Source organism: Phodopus roborovskii, unplaced genomic scaffold (assembly GCF_943737965.1).
Source record: "Phodopus roborovskii unplaced genomic scaffold, PHOROB, whole genome shotgun sequence".
Taxonomy (NCBI): Eukaryota; Metazoa; Chordata; class Mammalia; order Rodentia; family Cricetidae; genus Phodopus; species Phodopus roborovskii.
Window position 1 is genome coordinate 218211 of NW_026126638.1, and position 18379 is coordinate 236589.

The 18379-nt window shown below is 40.4% G+C and overlaps 1 protein-coding gene across 1 annotated transcript; it reads left to right on the forward strand.

Annotated features, from left to right (window-relative positions):
• The first annotated feature begins 7147 nt into the window (after positions 1 to 7147).
• LOC127212928 (C-type lectin domain family 4 member A) lies at positions 7148 to 17345 on the forward strand. The gene is made up of 6 exons (XM_051173128.1): positions 7148 to 7417; positions 8455 to 8571; positions 11350 to 11451; positions 13550 to 13701; positions 14581 to 14693; positions 16868 to 17345. Exons 1-6 carry the CDS (start codon positions 7336 to 7338, stop codon positions 17007 to 17009), a joined length of 708 nt encoding a protein of 235 aa, XP_051029085.1. The 5' UTR covers positions 7148 to 7335; the 3' UTR covers positions 17010 to 17345.
• Positions 17346 to 18379: the final 1034 nt, after the last annotated feature.

The window sequence follows — 18379 nt, forward strand, 5'->3', positions numbered from 1 at the left end:
GTACTATTTATAATTTTTGTTTTGAAATATTTATGAAAGAACATCCATCAGTGAGTCCAGAGCTTACATTGGAACCTGAAATGGGTCTGTGAGCCCTGCGAGCTTAGGAACATCATCCTGATTGGTTTACGATTCTCACACCATAGCTACTGTTTTACTGCTCTCTGATAAGGGCAAGGAAGGACAACCAAAGCCACATATCAAACTGTTCTTCTTCCTGTTGTGTCGTGTCTGTCTTTCCACACCATTCATCATATGAGCCAGCAGGACAAATCAGGCTGCAAAGCCCTGCACAGGGCTCAAGGATTGAGGACCCGGCTTTACATCTAACCGCCTGGAAAGGCTCCAGGGTTTTCCGTTCACCTGCACACTGGTCTTGAACCTACCCACCATTCTGCCCATCTCTTGGGGCTTCCATTCCTCCTTACCACTCACTTTGTTCTGTTTGGTATTATATTTTAACCAAGCTGTTCTTGTGTTGGAGTTTGTTCTACCTGCCCATCACTCTTTATAGGGAGGTGTGCTATCATACTCTAGAAACTTAGGACAGAAGGCTGGAAGGAAGCAGACAGTGGCCACAGCGTTGCCAGTGGGCAAGGGCACACAGCACAGGCAGGGCTCACACAGATGAGGAAAAGCAAAAGAAGCTTAAGCTGCTTTGCTGGTGCCGCTGAGGAGAACATTTTCTCTGCACAGCCAGATGACTCAGTCTTTCAGCTTGCATCTCTTCCTCCCTGAGGAAGAGACTGGAAAACATGATAATGTCCTATAACCACTTCCTCCTTTTCTCCTTATGACTGAATCATCCATGCACTCACACCAGCCATGATCGAATTGTTTTGGATTAAAAAAAAAGTTATTTAAAGTCTATTTAAAAATTTTAAAAAGTCAGACATGAAAGACAGAAGTTGAGAGAGATACCAGAAGGTGGAAAGATATCCCCTGCTCATGGGTTAACAGGGTGAATGTGAAAATGGGTTGGGTATAGAAGGTGATGCTCAGACTCGGGTATCTCTTTTAGATAAATATTGGGTCTGGTTGGAAAGGGTGTGGTTTAGATGGGATATGGGTAGATTAACTTATCTTCTTGTGAATTATCTTAGTAATTATAGTTATATACAACTTACATTGTTATAGATTCTTATGTGTTGTAACTTATGTAAAATCAAGTTTCTGTTCCTTTCTTAGATAATTTGTATATTATGTCTTGTCATATTGTGTAAGATCTTTCTGTTTATGACGTTTTATGCACAATATCCTTATCATATTCTATGTATGTATACTTTTACATATGTTCAAGACATTTTGTATATTGATACAATTTAGAATATTTTTATCATGTTGCACTATACAGTTCTACCTCTGGTGAAGACATTTCAATTCTACCTCTGTTTTAGAGATTTACATGTATATGATGGGAGATGTCATTCTGTAAATATGATTCTCTTATTTGTTAATAAATAAAACCTTGTTGGCCAATAGGAAAGCAAGATAGGCAGGACTAGGAGACAAGGAGATGTAGTAGAAAAATTCAAGATGTAGAGACTTGAGAGAGAAGCAGTCCAGACCCTCTCTCCGGTAAGATAAGACCACATGGAAACAGATTAATAGAAATGGGTTAATATTTAAGACAGAGCTAGCCAATAAGAAACACTAGTACAGGCCAACAGCTTTATATCTAATACAGTGTCTCTGTGTGTTATTTGGGGCTGACGTGGCTCTGGGACCAGGATGGCAGGAAAGCTGCTCATAGCATATACATATATGTATATATATATATATATGTATATAGTTATATTGCTAAAATCATTGTCCTTGCTAATTACTTAGGGAAGTTTCAACCATTCGTATAGCTAGGTTCCTGAGTATTACAGATTATCTTCACCCATGTTGCTTATACCTATGAGATTAGTCAGTTATAGATATTAGATCTTCAAACACTTCATAGATCTGCAGAACATGATATTTAAATGTTTTAATATTAGTACTCTGTTGATATGAGACACTATTGCTCCTGATAGCATCAAGCATTTCCCAAGAATATATTGGGCACTAATGTCACTCCTTCTGGAGTCCATCCTCACCCAGCTAATGGTCTCTTGGGCAAAGAACTGCCCCCACCTCGACCACTGACTTTGGACACACTGTCCTGCTGTGCTTGCAGGAGACAAACATAGAAGATTGCTAAAACTTGCCAAGTCAGGGTAAGATAGCCTTTCTACCTCCCTGCTTCTGTAGTGGTCTGTCAGATACTCTAGACTTTAGCCAAAACTGGTTGCCTGATGTTGCTGAGAGACTTTAGGTGACTGTCCAGGTAGCCTGCTGTTTCTGTCTTCACCACACCTTTTGGAAGCTGCTCGCCTGCACTTCCTGCCCACTCTACTATTGTTATCTTCCTTCTCAGGCCTTTGATGAGGTTGAAGATTAGACTGTCACAATTATTGTTCTCTCTCCCTAGATAGAAATATTAGGTACAAGACTTAAACTTTCCAGCTTAGGACAACTTTATAGTAATTTCTATAGAATTGGATATGTAGGTGTTATGTTTGCATGTTCTTAATTTTCCTTTTCCTAGAGTATACTTGATATTTACTATCCTTGTATATAGTTTTGTTTCAGGCCTAAATCTTTTATTTAGACTAAAAGCAGAATTGTAGTGAGATGTCCACCCCACCCATACCTGTTGCACTGACCATGCCCATTGGGGAGTGGAGACAGGATACAAGTTAAAGAACCTAGGTTTTGGAAATTTTGTTGCCTTGTTCACATTTCCATAGGCAAAATATTGATTCATTGTCTGTACCAGAGTGTGCTTGGCCAGACCACAGACCACAGACTAAGTTCTATACAGAAGGAAAACCTTTTCTTTTGTCTACATGACTGTCATACTATATATTTCTACTCTTGTTTAAGGTTTTTATGTTTATAGAGCTCATTTAAAACTGTATAGTTAAAATACAAATTAATAGTCATCTATAATAGTCAAGCTTATAGTGTTAGATTTTCTAGATATGCAGAGATATATTTCAGATGGATAGGTAATCTTCAGACACTTCAAAGACCTACAGAATATGGCATTTAAAATGTTTTGAGAACTTAGACTTTTCTCAACAGTGAATCACGTCTATTCCTGGCAGCATCAATTGCTTCAAGAAGATGATGGACATGGAAGAACCTCCTTATGGAGTTTGCTTTCAATGTGGCAAGACTAGCCATTTGGGCAAGAAGCTGCTTTTGCCTGGACTGCGTGATAATATGTTATATAATCTGAACAAGCATGGCACACAGAAAAGTGACTGCTGAACTTGCCAAAACAAGATGGGACTGTCCTTCAGGGTTCCTGCTTCATGGAAGAGTCTGTAAGGCAAGCTGTAGGAAACAGAGAAAAATAACGGACAATACAGGTGGGACAGTTTCAAGTTTTCTGCTTCACCGAAAAGTCTTTGAGATATGCTAGGCCTGTAGGCCAAAGGTGGATGCCTCAATATTGCAGAGGAACCTTGGGGGACTGTACAGGCAGGCAGCTGTTTCTGTCTGTCATTTCTCACTTTTTTTTTTGGAAGTCACTTTCTTGCATATTGCTTACTCAGGCAACAATATCATTTCCTTCTCTGGTCTCTGATGGAGTTGAAGACTTTCTAGTTTTAGTTTTCTTTGTTATCAGATTCAGAAAAGAAATTCACTGGAGAAATGTATCATGTTTAAGGTTTAGAGACATAAAAAGAGTTTTGGTAATGCAAGTTAGGATAGAAAGTAAATTAGGTACAACGTTTTGGACTCACCATGATAGGACAGATACAGAGTATTTTCTCTCAGTTTGTCAATTGTTAATGGACTAGAGAATGTTGATGTATTTATTGCCTGTATATATTATCCATAGTTATTGTACTTACTGTATATAGTTTTTCTTATATTAGTTATAACCTTTTTTATTTTTAGACAAAATGGGGAAATGTGGTGAAATCTTGTTTATATTCTGACAAATAAAGCTTGCCTGAAGATCAGAGTTAACCATAGAGGTCTGGAGGTCTGTACAGACAAACAGGAAGTGAGATGGCTGGGTGGAGAGGGGAGAAGACAAGAACTCGGCCCCTCTTCAGTCTGAGGATTTCACAGAGCTCTAGTGGCTAGCAGCCCTGCTTTCCTGACCTTTCAGCTTTCAGCCCTTAATATATGACTCCAGGCTTATTATTAAGACCTATTAGAACTTGTGCTATATTAACTTTCTTCTATAAATACAGAAGACCCAGGATAACAAAAACAATCTTAAATAACAACGACAAAAACAAAACAAAACAAACAAAAAGACCTGCAGGGAACATCACCCAAGATGTCAGTTATACCACAGAGATATAATGATAGAGGCAATATAGTACTGGCATAAACACAGGCTAAAAATAACTCACCTTGGTTTTGACAAACACACCAGCAACACAGGTTTGAGAAAAGATATCATCTTTAACACATGGTGCTGGTCAAACTGGATAGCTATATGCAGAAGAACAAAACCAGACTTTTAGTACTGATCTTGCACAAAACTCAACCCCAAATGGATCAAGGATCTTAACATAAGACCTGGGGTTCTGAGTCTGATAGGGCAGAAAGTGGGGGCATACTTGACTTCAATGGCACAGGAAATGACATTCTGAACAGAACTCCAATAGTACAAGCATTATGACCATCAATTAATTAAATTAATACATGGGACCTCGTGAAACTAAAGGCATCTGTACAACAAAGGCAGTCCATGGCATGAGAAAAAATCCTCTACCAGCTATATATCTGACAGAGTTAATATCTAGAATACACAAAGAGAAAAAGGAAAGCACTCCTCCCAAAAGAGAAAGGAATGAACAATTCAAAAAAAAAAAAAAAAAGTTAAGAAAACAACTTTTAAAACATCCTTAGCCAAGCAATTAAAGAGTTCTTTGAGATTTTTATGTCATTGCAGTCAGAATGACTAATGCAAAAGAAAACAAAACCAAGGAAACAAGGCAGCAACACATGCTGGGTTTGATGTGGGAAAAGGGGAACACTAATCCATTGCCAGTGGGAGTGGAAACTGGAGAAATGGCTGTAAATATCGTTGTTCTTCAGAAAGCTAAAAATAATATCTAGCACATGATCAAGCTATGCCACTCTTGGGCATTTACCCAAAGGACTCCTCCCAATCTAGAGACACTTGATCCTCTGTGTTCACAATGGCCTGGAATATGAATAATGAAAATGTATATTTACACAATGGAATATTATTCAACTGTTAAGAAAGATGAAATTTGCAGGTGAATGAATGGAACTGGAAACAGTCATTATGAATGAGGTAATCCAGACCCAGAAAGACAAATGTGCATTTTTCTTCAGTTGTGGGTGTTAGCTTCGAATCTTAGATATGTTTTATTTGTTACACGCATAGAGGTCAGGAAATTCCCAAGGGACGAGGAAGAGGCCTCTAAAAGGATGAGCAATAGACTGCAGTGATATAAAGAGTTAAAAGAGAATAATGAAACAGGAAGAGTTATATTGGTTAAGGGAGAGGAGGATAGAGTAATTTAGGATGGATAAATAATATTAAAGACCTTTTGAAAAAGTCATATGAAAACATATTGCCATATAGGATTTCTAAAACACACACACACACACACACACACACACACACACACACACGTTAAAATGGAGTTATCCTGTAATATGGCAACAATGTCCCTACCAAACGGAGGCTAGCAAATAAAAACCCAGAGCCAGGAATTTATTACTTGTTTTGTACTTGTAGGTCTCATAGACTTCCAAACAGTATAGGCTATTGCTATCATTCTTGATTACTCTTCAGAATGCTCTTTTTAGTTTTAATTTACTGTATTATTTTTAAAAAGTCTCTTGTATTATTCGTTGCATGTGGTATAATTACATAGGACATTTTCATATACCTATACAATACACTCTGAGCTCATTTCCCGCATACTCCCTGGCTATGAATCCTGGGAGCTACAGTTATGATTAACCTGGAAAGGCAGTGTCACGGGTGCAATAGTGGCTGGTACATCACGGGAGCAACAATGATGTTCTCATTAGATTTAAGTTTTGCGCTATAAGATGAAACACATCCCTGGCACCATTATTGGGCTAAGAACCTATGGCTAGACATATCACAGGCCACAGGGGAGAATTTATTACTGTTATTTAGCTAGAGGGACATAGTATACTGACTCTTGAAACTCATCATTAAGCCCTAAGATCAATGCATCTCTCAATACCTCTCCTGAGAAGCTTCAGTTTGCTACAGATGATGATTAACACAGAGAGCCACAACTGGCGAAGGTCCAGACATTAAGCAGAATGTTCACCCCTAAATGGGGCATCCATACCACAACTCCTTTCCCTACAGAGCTCTGGGAACACTGTGGAAGAAGGAACAGGAGTTTTTAATAGCCAAAGTGATGAATATATGGACTCACAGTGGTTATTACACAGCACACAAGCCCAAGTCATACCAGATCCTATCATGGGAGAAACCCTGTCTCTAGGTTGTTTCCAGGTTCTAGCTTTTATAAAATAATGCTGCTATAAACATAGTTGAGCAAGTGTCCTCGCGGTATGATTGAGCATCCTTTGGGGGTATATGCCGAAGATTCTTCCAGGGATTCGTATGTCTCCCCTTCATTTTGACTGGTACAAGTTGGAGTCTCAAAAATATTTAAATTTTTATTTCCCTTATGGGTAAATATTTTGAACACATTTTAAGGTATCATTGGCCATCTATATTTCTTCCTTTGAGAACTCTCTGATCAGTTCATGAGCCCTGTTGAAAAAGATTCCCCCCCCCCAATTCTGTAGGCTGTCTCTTCACCCTGCTAATTGTTTCTTTTGCTGTTTATGCTGCATTTTTTTCGTTTATGCCCTCACTTCTTCCAAGTTAACACTTCAGGGAGGCTAAGTGGCAGCTCTTTAGGGCTCAGGAGTAGAAATCACAGCACAAGATGGGAAAAGGAGGCTTCATTGTAGAGGTTGTCTTAGACCACGTGTCAGAATCTCAACTCTGTGAGGAGTTTGACTTCTCTAATGGCCTGGTTCCTCTTTTCCATTCCTTCCTGTTTTCTTCTCTCCCCGTCTGAGTTCTTGGTATTGCTATGATTGTATAATTGTCCTGCGTGTATTCTCTGTCTGTGTTCTCCCTTTGTAGGGCAGGGGATTGGACCTCAAGCTACATGCTCAGGGAAGCTGTTACTGCCCCTCATCCCTAGCTGTATCAGGATAATTTGCTCCCACTTTTGTTCAGGACCTGTTTTAAAGAAGGGATGGCACACATCTTCTGAGAGCAGGGGAAGATTTCTTCTCAACATGTATTCAGAAAACATTTATATTAACACGAACCTCAAAAACAAATTTGATTCCTCAGACATCAAAGCAGACCCTCCTCCAGGTAAGAAAGCATTTTCTGATGCTCCTAGCTAGTGATGAAGGACGAAGACAGATAATCTTAGTTGCTGGCTGTGTTTCTGGGTCACTGGAGTCTTAACCAAGTGTTCTGCCTTTAGACAGATGTGAAAGGTTGTGGGACTGTACAATGGAAAAGAGAAGGTGTTGTCTTTACTTTTACCATCTTGAGAAAATCACACCATCAATGTTATTGTATCTTATGTGTAAAAACACATAAATATGTATAACAAATTGCTTCAAAAATTAAATTATGGTTTAGTGATTTCCCCTTCTCTATTTTGTAACATGTTGTAGCCTGTTTGGCATCTAAGTGTTGAGTAGCCTTTTTCACTCATCTCCCTCCAGTGATGAGGACAGAACCTTGGACCTCACAAGAGGTTGGAAAGTATTGTAACTCTTTCAGAAGTGGTGACTTTATCATAAAATGTAACTTATTGACTGTGAATACTTTGAAGTTAGAAGCAAGCTGGAAGACTTTAAAAGTCCATAATGGAGTACTATGCAATCATTATAAAAATGATAAAGAAGACATGATGGTATAAAAAATGTTCATCCAGATGTTCAGGCACATGTTTGTAATCACTAAATTCAGGAGGCTGAGACAAGATGGGAGGGATTGTTGTGGGTTTGAGGTCACCTTGGATTACACAATGAATTCAAGGTCTGTAGCAAGACTCTGTATCAAAAATAAAAAAAAATCATAAAGGAAAAAATCATGTCAAAAAATGATAGTCAGGAATCAATATTTATGATGTGGAAATCAGTTGTGGAAAATAAAATTAAACTTGTTGGAACGATACATACCAGAATACTGACAACAATCATTCTCAATGTCAGGAATGGGTGATTTTACACTTACTGTAATGCTTTTATAATTAACATGATTTTTTTCCTATTTGCATTTTCCTATTATTTCAAACATCATGTTATTAGTGTTTATCATGCACAAAAAGAGAGGAGAGGGAGGAAGATGAGGAAAAAGGAACAGAACTGAAGACATGAATTTGTTTCATTTTTCAGATCCTCAAAAGAAGACCACATCTCATGAAAGCTGTCATGGATTCTTCAGGGTCCTCCTCACCTCATCCACAATATATTTCCTGCTGTTGACAATCTTATTCTCCACTGCTGTGATCAGTAAGTATGCCCGTGGGACAAGTAAACTAAGGGGAGGAAAGGGACCCATTAGACAGATGCTTTCCCTGGGGAGGCAGATGACGCTGGGAATTTTGCTCTGTCTCAGAACAACTCTTCTGTAAAGTCATTCCTTCTCCCTGGAGAAACAGGTGTGTTTGTTGGTGTGACAGAGTGAAACCCTGGGCTTGTGTGTTAGACTCCAGTACTGAGGACGGGTCTGTGTTTCCTCAGCAGCGTCTAGAAGCCAGCCCCATTGGATGTGTAGATACTTATATTTGGACTGAGCAGGGTGATGAGAAGATATGGCCAGAGATATTCCAGGGACAGAGCTCAAGTGAATTTCCTTCTAACCATTTACTTTTTGTTTCAGATTGTATGAGACCTGAAAGCTAGTTCAGAAAATAGTGGATTTCTCTGTAAATGGCTATCAATTTATGAAAAATTAAAAAGCAGAAATTATATTTTTTGTAGGTATTATATTCATTCATTCAATAATTAATGATATTCATTTCCTATATATTAGGCAGCATATCAGAGAGTCCAGAAAGTGCTACCATCCCCAGTGTCGAGAAATTTAGACAACAGTCAAGTGAGTTAGTGCTTAAGAAATTGCATGGGAAATGCTATGCAGATGGGAAGGAAGAAGTAAACACAGGGAGCTCAGAAAAGCTTGGAGCAGATGACATCTAGACCTGTGTGTGACTTCAGTGTTGTAGACATGAGGGATCATGAAAAATATGGGCTAATATAGTGATGCATTACTTTAATGTATATTGCTATGTGAAATTGTAGAGGACATACAAAACTAGACTCATATCATAAAGTAGTACATCCCATATTACATGGGTGTCCCTCTAAATGTTATTTTATTTAGTAGACTTAGTAGGTTAGTTGAGCTTTTTATTTAAATCTTGCTTGGTAGCTTTACTGAGACTGGGTTCTCTTGGAAGATTCCCTCCGTCCTAGGTGAACTTACTCCTTCTCAGCTCAACTTCCCATGCCAATTGCAAACTTCCAGGCAAGATGTGGCAGGAAGCCAAGCTCAACATGGAGCAAACATACATTTGCTTTTGTGTATTTTAGTGGCCAAAGAAAGTCTTAAAGGCAGCTCAGATGAGGTAATGTAGAAGTAGACCTTGTTTCTTGAGTAGGGATATTCATATCAGGAAGGTTAAAAAGTGTGTCTGGTTTTTCAATGTGCCACAATCATGAGGATTCAATGAAGAATCAGAAGCAAAACATACTAAATTAAAAGTGACTTAGAGAAGTGTGCTCTCACAGAGGTTTGGGAAGGAAAACAGGTGAAAATTAGGAAGCTGATTCAGAACCTATTTGATCAGTACTTGGGGTTTGATCCAAGTGCTGATGATTACAGGAGGGGAGAGAAACTTGATGGAAAGGAGGTGAAGTTTTGATTAATATTTATGGCTGAGGATTAGGGAAACACATAGGAGTGAGGCCTGGTTTAATATTCTGACTTCATGAAGTCAGAAGTCATGAAGTTATTACAAGACAAGAAGGTAAGGAACAGGTTTGGGTGGAATACGATGATCGAAGTTTTGTTTATGTTCACCTGAATCTCAGATGCACAGATTCTATTCGAATGACATTAACATGTTTTAGGAAAGAGGTGTGCATTTTAGAAGACCTTTGCTTATAGGCAACAGATAACAACAACAACAACAACAAGACTACAAAAACAAAACAACAATGCTTAGTTCCCACCCCCACCCCAACAACCCAGGGAAATACAATATCACTAAGCAAGAGGAATTTGGAGAAAAAGGGGTTATAGATGGAACTGGGTGCAATATTTCATTGTAAGAGAGGTGGGTGGAGAAGGAAACATGCAGGAAGGAGCTCAGGAAATAGCATCAACAGGGCCAGGCAAAGCTGGAGGGAGCCACGGTCTCCTCACAGTTAAGGAGGAAGAGAAGTCAAGTGAGAAGTCCCACAGGAAGGTGTACAAGAGCGGCATTGATATCTATTTCAGGAACAGTTTGGTAAATTAGCAGATGTGAAAGCCAGACTCTAGTGACTCAAGGAACAAGTGGGACATGAGGCAGAGAAAAAAGAAAATTGTATTTCTAGAGGAAAGGTGAGTTAGTTTTAAGTGAGGAGCACCGTGAATGTGTAGGGACACTGGGAGTCAGGGCTAGCTGGGGTGGAGGGAGGGACAGGAAAGAAGAGGGTGGAAACAAGGTCCTTTAGATCAGTGTCAGACTCTTTATGACTTCATGCTCAGGTAACCTGGAATTAGCTCATTTCTCCCTCACCTTTCCTGGGATACCCACATACTTAATAGAACTTGTCTCCTAAGATGTAGTCTTTAGTAATTTAGTTTTTAAATGTTGAAGACTATCCAGGGTCATGATCTGTCCTGTCCTTTTCCTGGAGATATCTGTGTCATAACGGGGTTATATTGGCTGTGGGTTGATGGCAAATTGCCTTTTTTGTGGTAAGGTATTGTGTAGCCAAGGATAGACATAAACTAAGTAGATAACCAAGTAACTAAACCAACCAACCAACCAACCAACTACACTAACTTGTATAGTTAGGGATGACCTGAAACTTCTGATCTTCATCATTGTAACTTCCAAGTGCTAGGACCACAGCCACCACACTATAGTGATGGGAAATCTTTCCCAGACAGGCTCTAACTACTCAGGTAGTTAACATTTATAGGTTTTGCTTCTACAAAGAATGTAAGACAATAAAAGTAAAGAATTGAGTCTTAGTACTTTCAGGAAAATGAAGTGTTTTTATTCTGTTTTACAGCTTTGTTTAAAAAATATTCTCAGCTTCTTGAAGAAAAAGCAATCAGAAAAGAACTGAATTATACTGGATTGGAATGTACAAAGCAGCATTCATTCTTGAAAGGTAATGCCTGGAATCTGCATTTCCAGCATAATTCTTGGGTAGATCCATCCCCCAGTAATGGGAGCTATGGTAACATGTTCAGATCAGATGCTCAGGGAGTCTGTTCTAGAGGTCTCCAATGAGGCATAATTGGGATGTATGACAACCTATTGACAATGAAGGAGAGTTTCAGGGACTGAGAGCCAATGCTGGGCTGAGTGAAGTTTATTAGAAACAGAAAGGAGCTCCAGAGAGAATAAAGCAACCTGATGGTGTGAATGTGAGCATCTCTAGGGTGTTATGCTCAAGGGGTGTGTTTAAGGTTTTATTGTTTAATTAAAATACCTATACATGCATGTGCTTGTGTGTGGATTTGTGCATGTGAGTACAATGCCTGAAGAAGGCAGAAGAGGGCGCCAGATTCCTGGAGCTGGAGTTGTATGTAGTTGTCAGCCACAGGTGTGGGCGCTGGGAACTAACTCCAGTCCTCTGTGAGAGCTGTGCACACCCTTAACCACTGGGCCTTCTCTGTAGTCCCTCAAGATTCTCTCTCTCTCTCTCTCTCTCTCTCTCTCTCTCTATATATATATATATATATATATATATATGTATATACACACACACACACACACACACACATATATATATATGATGCTGTTGCTTTTTTAGTTACAGTGTCTAAAAGTGTAATTTTTTTCAAAATTTGAATACAGAATTTGTTTTTCTTGTAAACTAAGCTGGAAGGTGGATGTATGAAGGTGTATTGCTTAGATTTAGAAACGAGAAGGGAGTGCTTAAGGCTATCCCTTACTTTGCCTCTAGTAAGCAAAGTGTCTTTGACATCTATAAGTGAGATGTCTTTGGAATATACCATCTGGCCCTAAATAGGCAGTATCTTTACTGTCTGTGACAAGAGATCTTTTGCAGAAGACTGTTTGAGCTTGTCTAGGGTTTCCAGCCCTTCTGAGCACATCTCTCCATCTCTTCACTCAGCCGTATCCTTTGCTGTAAAGAAGCCTGCAGTCCTATTCATGGAATCTTTGCCTGTGACTACATCTTGAAATGTTTCTCTATGGTTTTTTCCCCCTCTAACAATTTCAGGATTCCAGGCCTCACAGCAAGATGTTTAACCCATTTAGACTCATTGTAGAGTCATTTTATATTCAGAATGGCTGTGGATCTAGCTTCATTCTTCTGCATGTTGGTAACTAGTTTTCCCAGAACAATTTGTTGAAGAGCCTATCTTCCTCCACTGTTTATGTTTGGTGAAAAGTCAGGTGGCCGTAGCCGTGTGGGTTTGTGTCTGTGGTTCTCTTTTGTGTTTATTGATCAATGTGTCTCCTTTTGTGCTGGTACTGTACCCTATAGTGTAGCCTGAAGTCAGGCATGGTGATACCTCCAACTTTATTCTTTTTCCTTCAGGGTTGCTTTGACTATCCAGGGTCTTTCATGCTGCTATCTGACTTTTGAGATTGTTTTGCCTATTTATCTTATGAAAAATCTTGGAATTGTTTTTTGGTAGGGATTGCATTCATCTGTAGGCATTTAGGATCTTTATAGGAGACTTTATTTTTCTATTTCATTTCAGTTTTTCCCCCTTGAGGGTTCACGGATATCTCTGTTGCTTTCAGGATTCAATGTAATACCCTGGAAAACTTAGAATATGATTTTCAGATATAAAATTGTTTATTGTAATATATTTAACACACATTTATCACCACTAATGAAAAATATCTGTCTGCTAATTCTGAAATTTTACTGCCTTGGCTAATGACATGTATGTATGTATGTATGTATGTATGTATGTATTCTTTTTATGTAGCAAACTTTCTGGTTCTTGGTGTGATGAGTTCAATTCTTTGGAGACCCAGGCTATTTAACATTATGTCTTTAGTGTCTGAGTGCCCTTTACACTGTGTTCCTGACATCACCCCAGTAGGACAAAGGGGTCTTGCCATTAGTGCAGATGGATGTAAACTGGGGTTGCTTGGCACCTGACGGGGAGAGGCTCCTTGTTACATCTGGAGAAGTGGGAGTCCCAACTCCCATGTGGTCTCTGCACACAACAACTTTTAAATGACTTAATGACATTGACTCACATCTCCTTCCTCCCGGATAGACAAAGTCTGGAGCTGTTGCCCAAAGGACTGGAAGCCGTTTAGTTCCCACTGCTACTTCATTCCCACTGCCTGGGCAAACTGGAGCGAGAGTGAGGAGAAGTGCTCCAGCATGGGCGCTCATCTGATGGTGGTCCACAGCAAGGAAGAGCAGGTGCATTGTGGGAGGGAGTGGCGCCTGTGTTCTGCCTGGTGTCTGCCTCATTTTACTGAGAGGGAGTTTTGCGGACATGGGAGTTGGTGATGTGGCAGAAGGCTTTCCATCAATCAGCCGGAAAGGTAGCTTCAGCCTTGGCATTCTACACCTTGCTCCTGCTTCAGTGGAGCTAAACAGCCCACAAGGAACCATGGCAACAGACATGCCAGGCCTGAGGGTGGAGGGAAGGATGAAATGTTTCTGCCTGAAAGACCAGTGTGCCATCCCAGCCCTCTAATGCTTCCTGTAGTAGCAACTGCCTAACAGAGGAGGGCGCAGAGCTGACTAGGGAAATGGGATGGAATCAGCAGTCACAGCCAGCCATCAGAAAGGAAATATCCGAAGTGGAGAGTGATTCATCTGCAAAATTCTGTCATGTACAACTTTCAAGAACGGTCTTGGGGAAGAAAAGAGGGGAGTGAGTCTGAGATGAGAATTATTATGATCAGGGCAGAGACTGTTTCCAGTGACATGGAAATCAGGCCTATGGGTGATGACTTTGTGTCCTGGTCAGATGGGGACGATGGCCCTCCTGGGGGTGGGAGTGGCCCTTCTAGTCCTTGATCCTTTCTTTGTCTTCTCATCTCTGTGTGACCAGAAAAAGTATCACAGAGTACCTCTAAAATGTACAATTATTGTGTATGAATCTAAAATTTGAAAACTGTTTAAGGGTCGGAGAGATGAACTGTTTGATTATTATATATTTGCATATGTGCATCACACCGAACCTATAATTTTATGTTGTTATAATAATTTTTAAAAGAGCATATAAAACTTCTATAACAGAAACAGCAGCCCTCCATCCAGGCTGAATGCTTCATCTTTCCTTCCTCTTAGGATTCCATCACCAAGATCCTGAATGTTCATGATGCTTATTTTATCGGGCTTTCGGATCCAGGTCATCGGCAGTGGCGATGGGTTGATCAGACACCATACAATGAAAGTGCCACGTGAGTCTAGAGTTACCTAGAGAGGCCTGTGTGCTGTGGCATGAGGAGACTTTAGGGTGTTGCAGCTGTTGGTTGTGAAACTAAAGCAGCTCAGTCCTGGTGTGGCTGCTGGGGATGGAGTTACTTTTAGCCCCATGTACTCAACACAGGAGTCCTGTGAGACACGGGTTACTGATGCTCCAGGTAGAGATGAGTGTGAAGAGTGTAGAATGATAAGTACCCAGGGTACACAATCTAGGTGCTTATACCTAGGTGTGTTTTGTTACACTTTCAGGCACTCATCTCTATTTTAGAAACTAGGATCCATTTTTACTTTTGTTTGTGTGTGCATGTGTACCTCTGTGTGTGCCATGTGTATGGTGGTGCCCATGGAGCCCATAAAAGGTTGTTGGGTCACCTGGAGCTGGGGTTACAGGTGGTATGACCACGCCAATATGGGTGAAGGTATCTCTCATGTTTTCTGGAAAAGCAGCAAGCACTCTTAATGTGTGAGCCATATCTCCAGGTTTCATTCATATCTTTTCTTCTTCTTTCTTTTTATTTATTTTTTAAAAGTCTTTTCTCATTTTACCAATCTCAGTTCCCACTCCCTCTTCTCCTCCTATACCCTCACTCATTCCTCAGAGAGAGTTAAGGCTTCCAGTCAACAAAGTCTGGCACATCGTTTTGAGGCAGGACCAAGCCCTTCCCCCTATATCTAGGCTGAGTAGGGTACCCCTCCAAAGAGAATGTGCTCTAAAAACGCCAGTTCAAGCATTAGAGATACCTCCTGCTTCCTCTGGCAGTGGCCACACAGACTGCCCAAGCAACAGAACTGTCACCCATTCAGAGGGCCTAGTTTGGTCCTATGCAGGTTCCAGTCCAGAGTCAGTGAGCTCCTACTAGCTCACTCAGCTTTTTCTGTGGGTATCTCCATCATGGTCTTGACTCCTTTGCTCATATTATCACTCCTTCCTCTCTTTAACTAGACTCTGGGAGCTCTGACCAGATTTTCAGGCAAATTGATGGAACTAGAAAAAAACCATCCTGAGTGAGGTAACCCAGACCCAGAAAGACACACACAGTATGTACTCATTCATAAGTGGATATTAGACATAAAGCAAAGGATAACCAGCCTATAGTATATGACCCCAGAGAAGCTAGGTAACAAGGAAAATCCTAAGAGAGACATATATGGATCCCCTCCCCCCAGGAAGGGGAAATAGACTATATCTCTTGAGAAAACTGGGAATATGAGCTGGGGGAGAAGGGAGGGGAAATGGGAGAAGGAGAGGAGGGAGAAAACCATGAGGAAATGTGTTGGTTGAGATAGGGGAAGGACAGAGAGGGAGAGCAAGGAAAGAGATGTCCTGATTGAGGGAGCCATTGTGGGTCTATCGAGAAGCCTGGCACTAGGGAAATTTCCAGGAATCCACAAGGATGACCCCAGCTAATAACCCCAAGCAATAGTGTAGAGGGTACCTGAACTGGCCTTCCCCTGTAATCAGATTGATGACTGTCTTAATTGTCAGCATAGAACCTTCAGCCAGCAACTGAAGGAAGCAGACATAGAGATTCATTTGTATCTTTATAACAAAAATTAATGTCAAGATAATAACTGATATTGTGTTTTGTGTTTATGTAATTATTTTAAAACTCTAATATCTTAGTATTTTCCCATATTGTATCCTGACTTCTGTTGTGAGAAGTAGGTAGTGATGGTATTGTTGTTCTCAGTTTTCAGAGAAGAAAAGTAGGAATCTAGGATATTACTTGTCCTAGATGACAGAAATTATTAGATCGTCTACACATTTTAACTAGTTCTCCAGTTTCTAAAGTAATACTGTTGTAAAAATGAAAAAAAAAACTTTATTAAAACATGAGAAGGAGAGGCCTTTTCAGCTTGTAAATAAGCACCTATGAAATGATAGCCCCAGGTACCGAGACCTAGGGATGAAGTAGCCTCTGGGATGTGTCCTGGGAGAACAGTTAAGTGACAAGCTAAGAGAACTTTGAATGTGGTGGGCTGTGTTTTCCAGGGAAATGTCAGATATGGGTGGTGGAGAATGGCTGCTTTGCACACACTTGAATCTGATTTCCACAAATTCCAGCCTCATCCTCAGACTTGCTTACTGTGCCTTCTCTTTCCCAGCATTGCTGTAGGAAACACCCTGATGACCTTTCCTCCCTTTCAGGTTCTGGCACCCAGGTGAGCCCAACAACGACAAGGAACAATGTGTTATAGTAAGTCATCCACGTTCTAGTTGGGGCTGGAATGACACCCCTTGCAGTGTGAAACAGAAGTCAGTTTGTCAGATGAAGAAAATATACTTATGAAAAACCATTCTCCATGGACATGTGATTGCATTTTTATCTGCCATTACATAGATACCTGCCAAGTTTTAGGCATACCTATTTAGGCATAGGTATACCTATGATAATACTGCTCCACGAATATACTTACTTATTCATCCTTTACTTTCTTATATAATGAGAATTTCCCATATACCAGACACTATACAGGATCCCCTTTGTGCATATGTGGAAGCACACCAGCTTCTCTGTCCATTCTTAGATTCCTAAAGCCTTAATTGATGATAGAACTGTGTGGTGTGGTCCCTCTACCCATTTCTCTCTGTCTTTTCCCCCTGTTACTGGACTTATTGATGTATAACTGACAAATAAATCATGTATATTTATGTTACACTGTCTTGACTTGATATGGAAATGCTGGGCAATGGCTACCATGACCAGGTTAACAACACCCTCTATTACCTTTCATAGTTGCCTGTTTTGTGTGTGTGGTGTTAGGACATTTAAGATCTTTCCAAGCACCTTCAGACAGACAGGGTGACATTGTTACCTACTGTCACTTTGATCCTCAGTGCTTACTCACATTTTCTCAGGCAGTTTGTGCCCTTCCTACAGCAATTTCATGTCTCCAATACCTGTACTACCAGCAGCCATTCAGGATCTCGGTCCTCATGGCTAGTGTGTGGGGGACTCTGGGTACTAAGAGGCTGATGAGGGCCTCTAAAGCGTGGCTAATCCTGGGCTGGGCGGCCTTCATCAACAGGAAGTTTTAGAAGACGATAGCCAACCTTTTGGCACCCCCCGTGATTCTTGGTGTCTCACCTTGGTGCCTGCCACATGAGGGACAGCCTCTGCCCTGTAGATGGACACTGAGGAGACCCACATGTCCCATCGAAGCCTGTATGCTGCTTAACACTTTTGAGGCCCTTTCAACTCTTTATCATGAATATTTTGAAACAGAAGTTGACTGGATGGTGTCATTGTTACTCAAATGATTACTGTCTATATTAATGGTAGTTGGCATTTAGATGATTTGACATATGTGTCTATATGTATATATATGCAAAGTGATGTGGGATAATGCTCTCGTAACTGTAAAGATTTGTCACTTGTATTGGTTTAATTAAAAGCTGATTGGCCAATAGCTAGGTTGGAAGTACAGGTGGGGTGACCAGACTAGAAGAATTCTGGGAAGAGGAAAGGCGGAGACGCAGTTGCCAGCCAGACCCAGAGGAAGCAGGATGCCTCACTGAGGAAATGTACCGAGCCATGTGGCTAAACGTAGATAAGGATTATGGGTTAAATTAAGTTTGTAAGAGTTTGTTAGTAATAAACCTGAGCAACAGGCCAAACGGTTTATAATTAATAAAAGCCTCTGCGTGTTTATTTGGGAC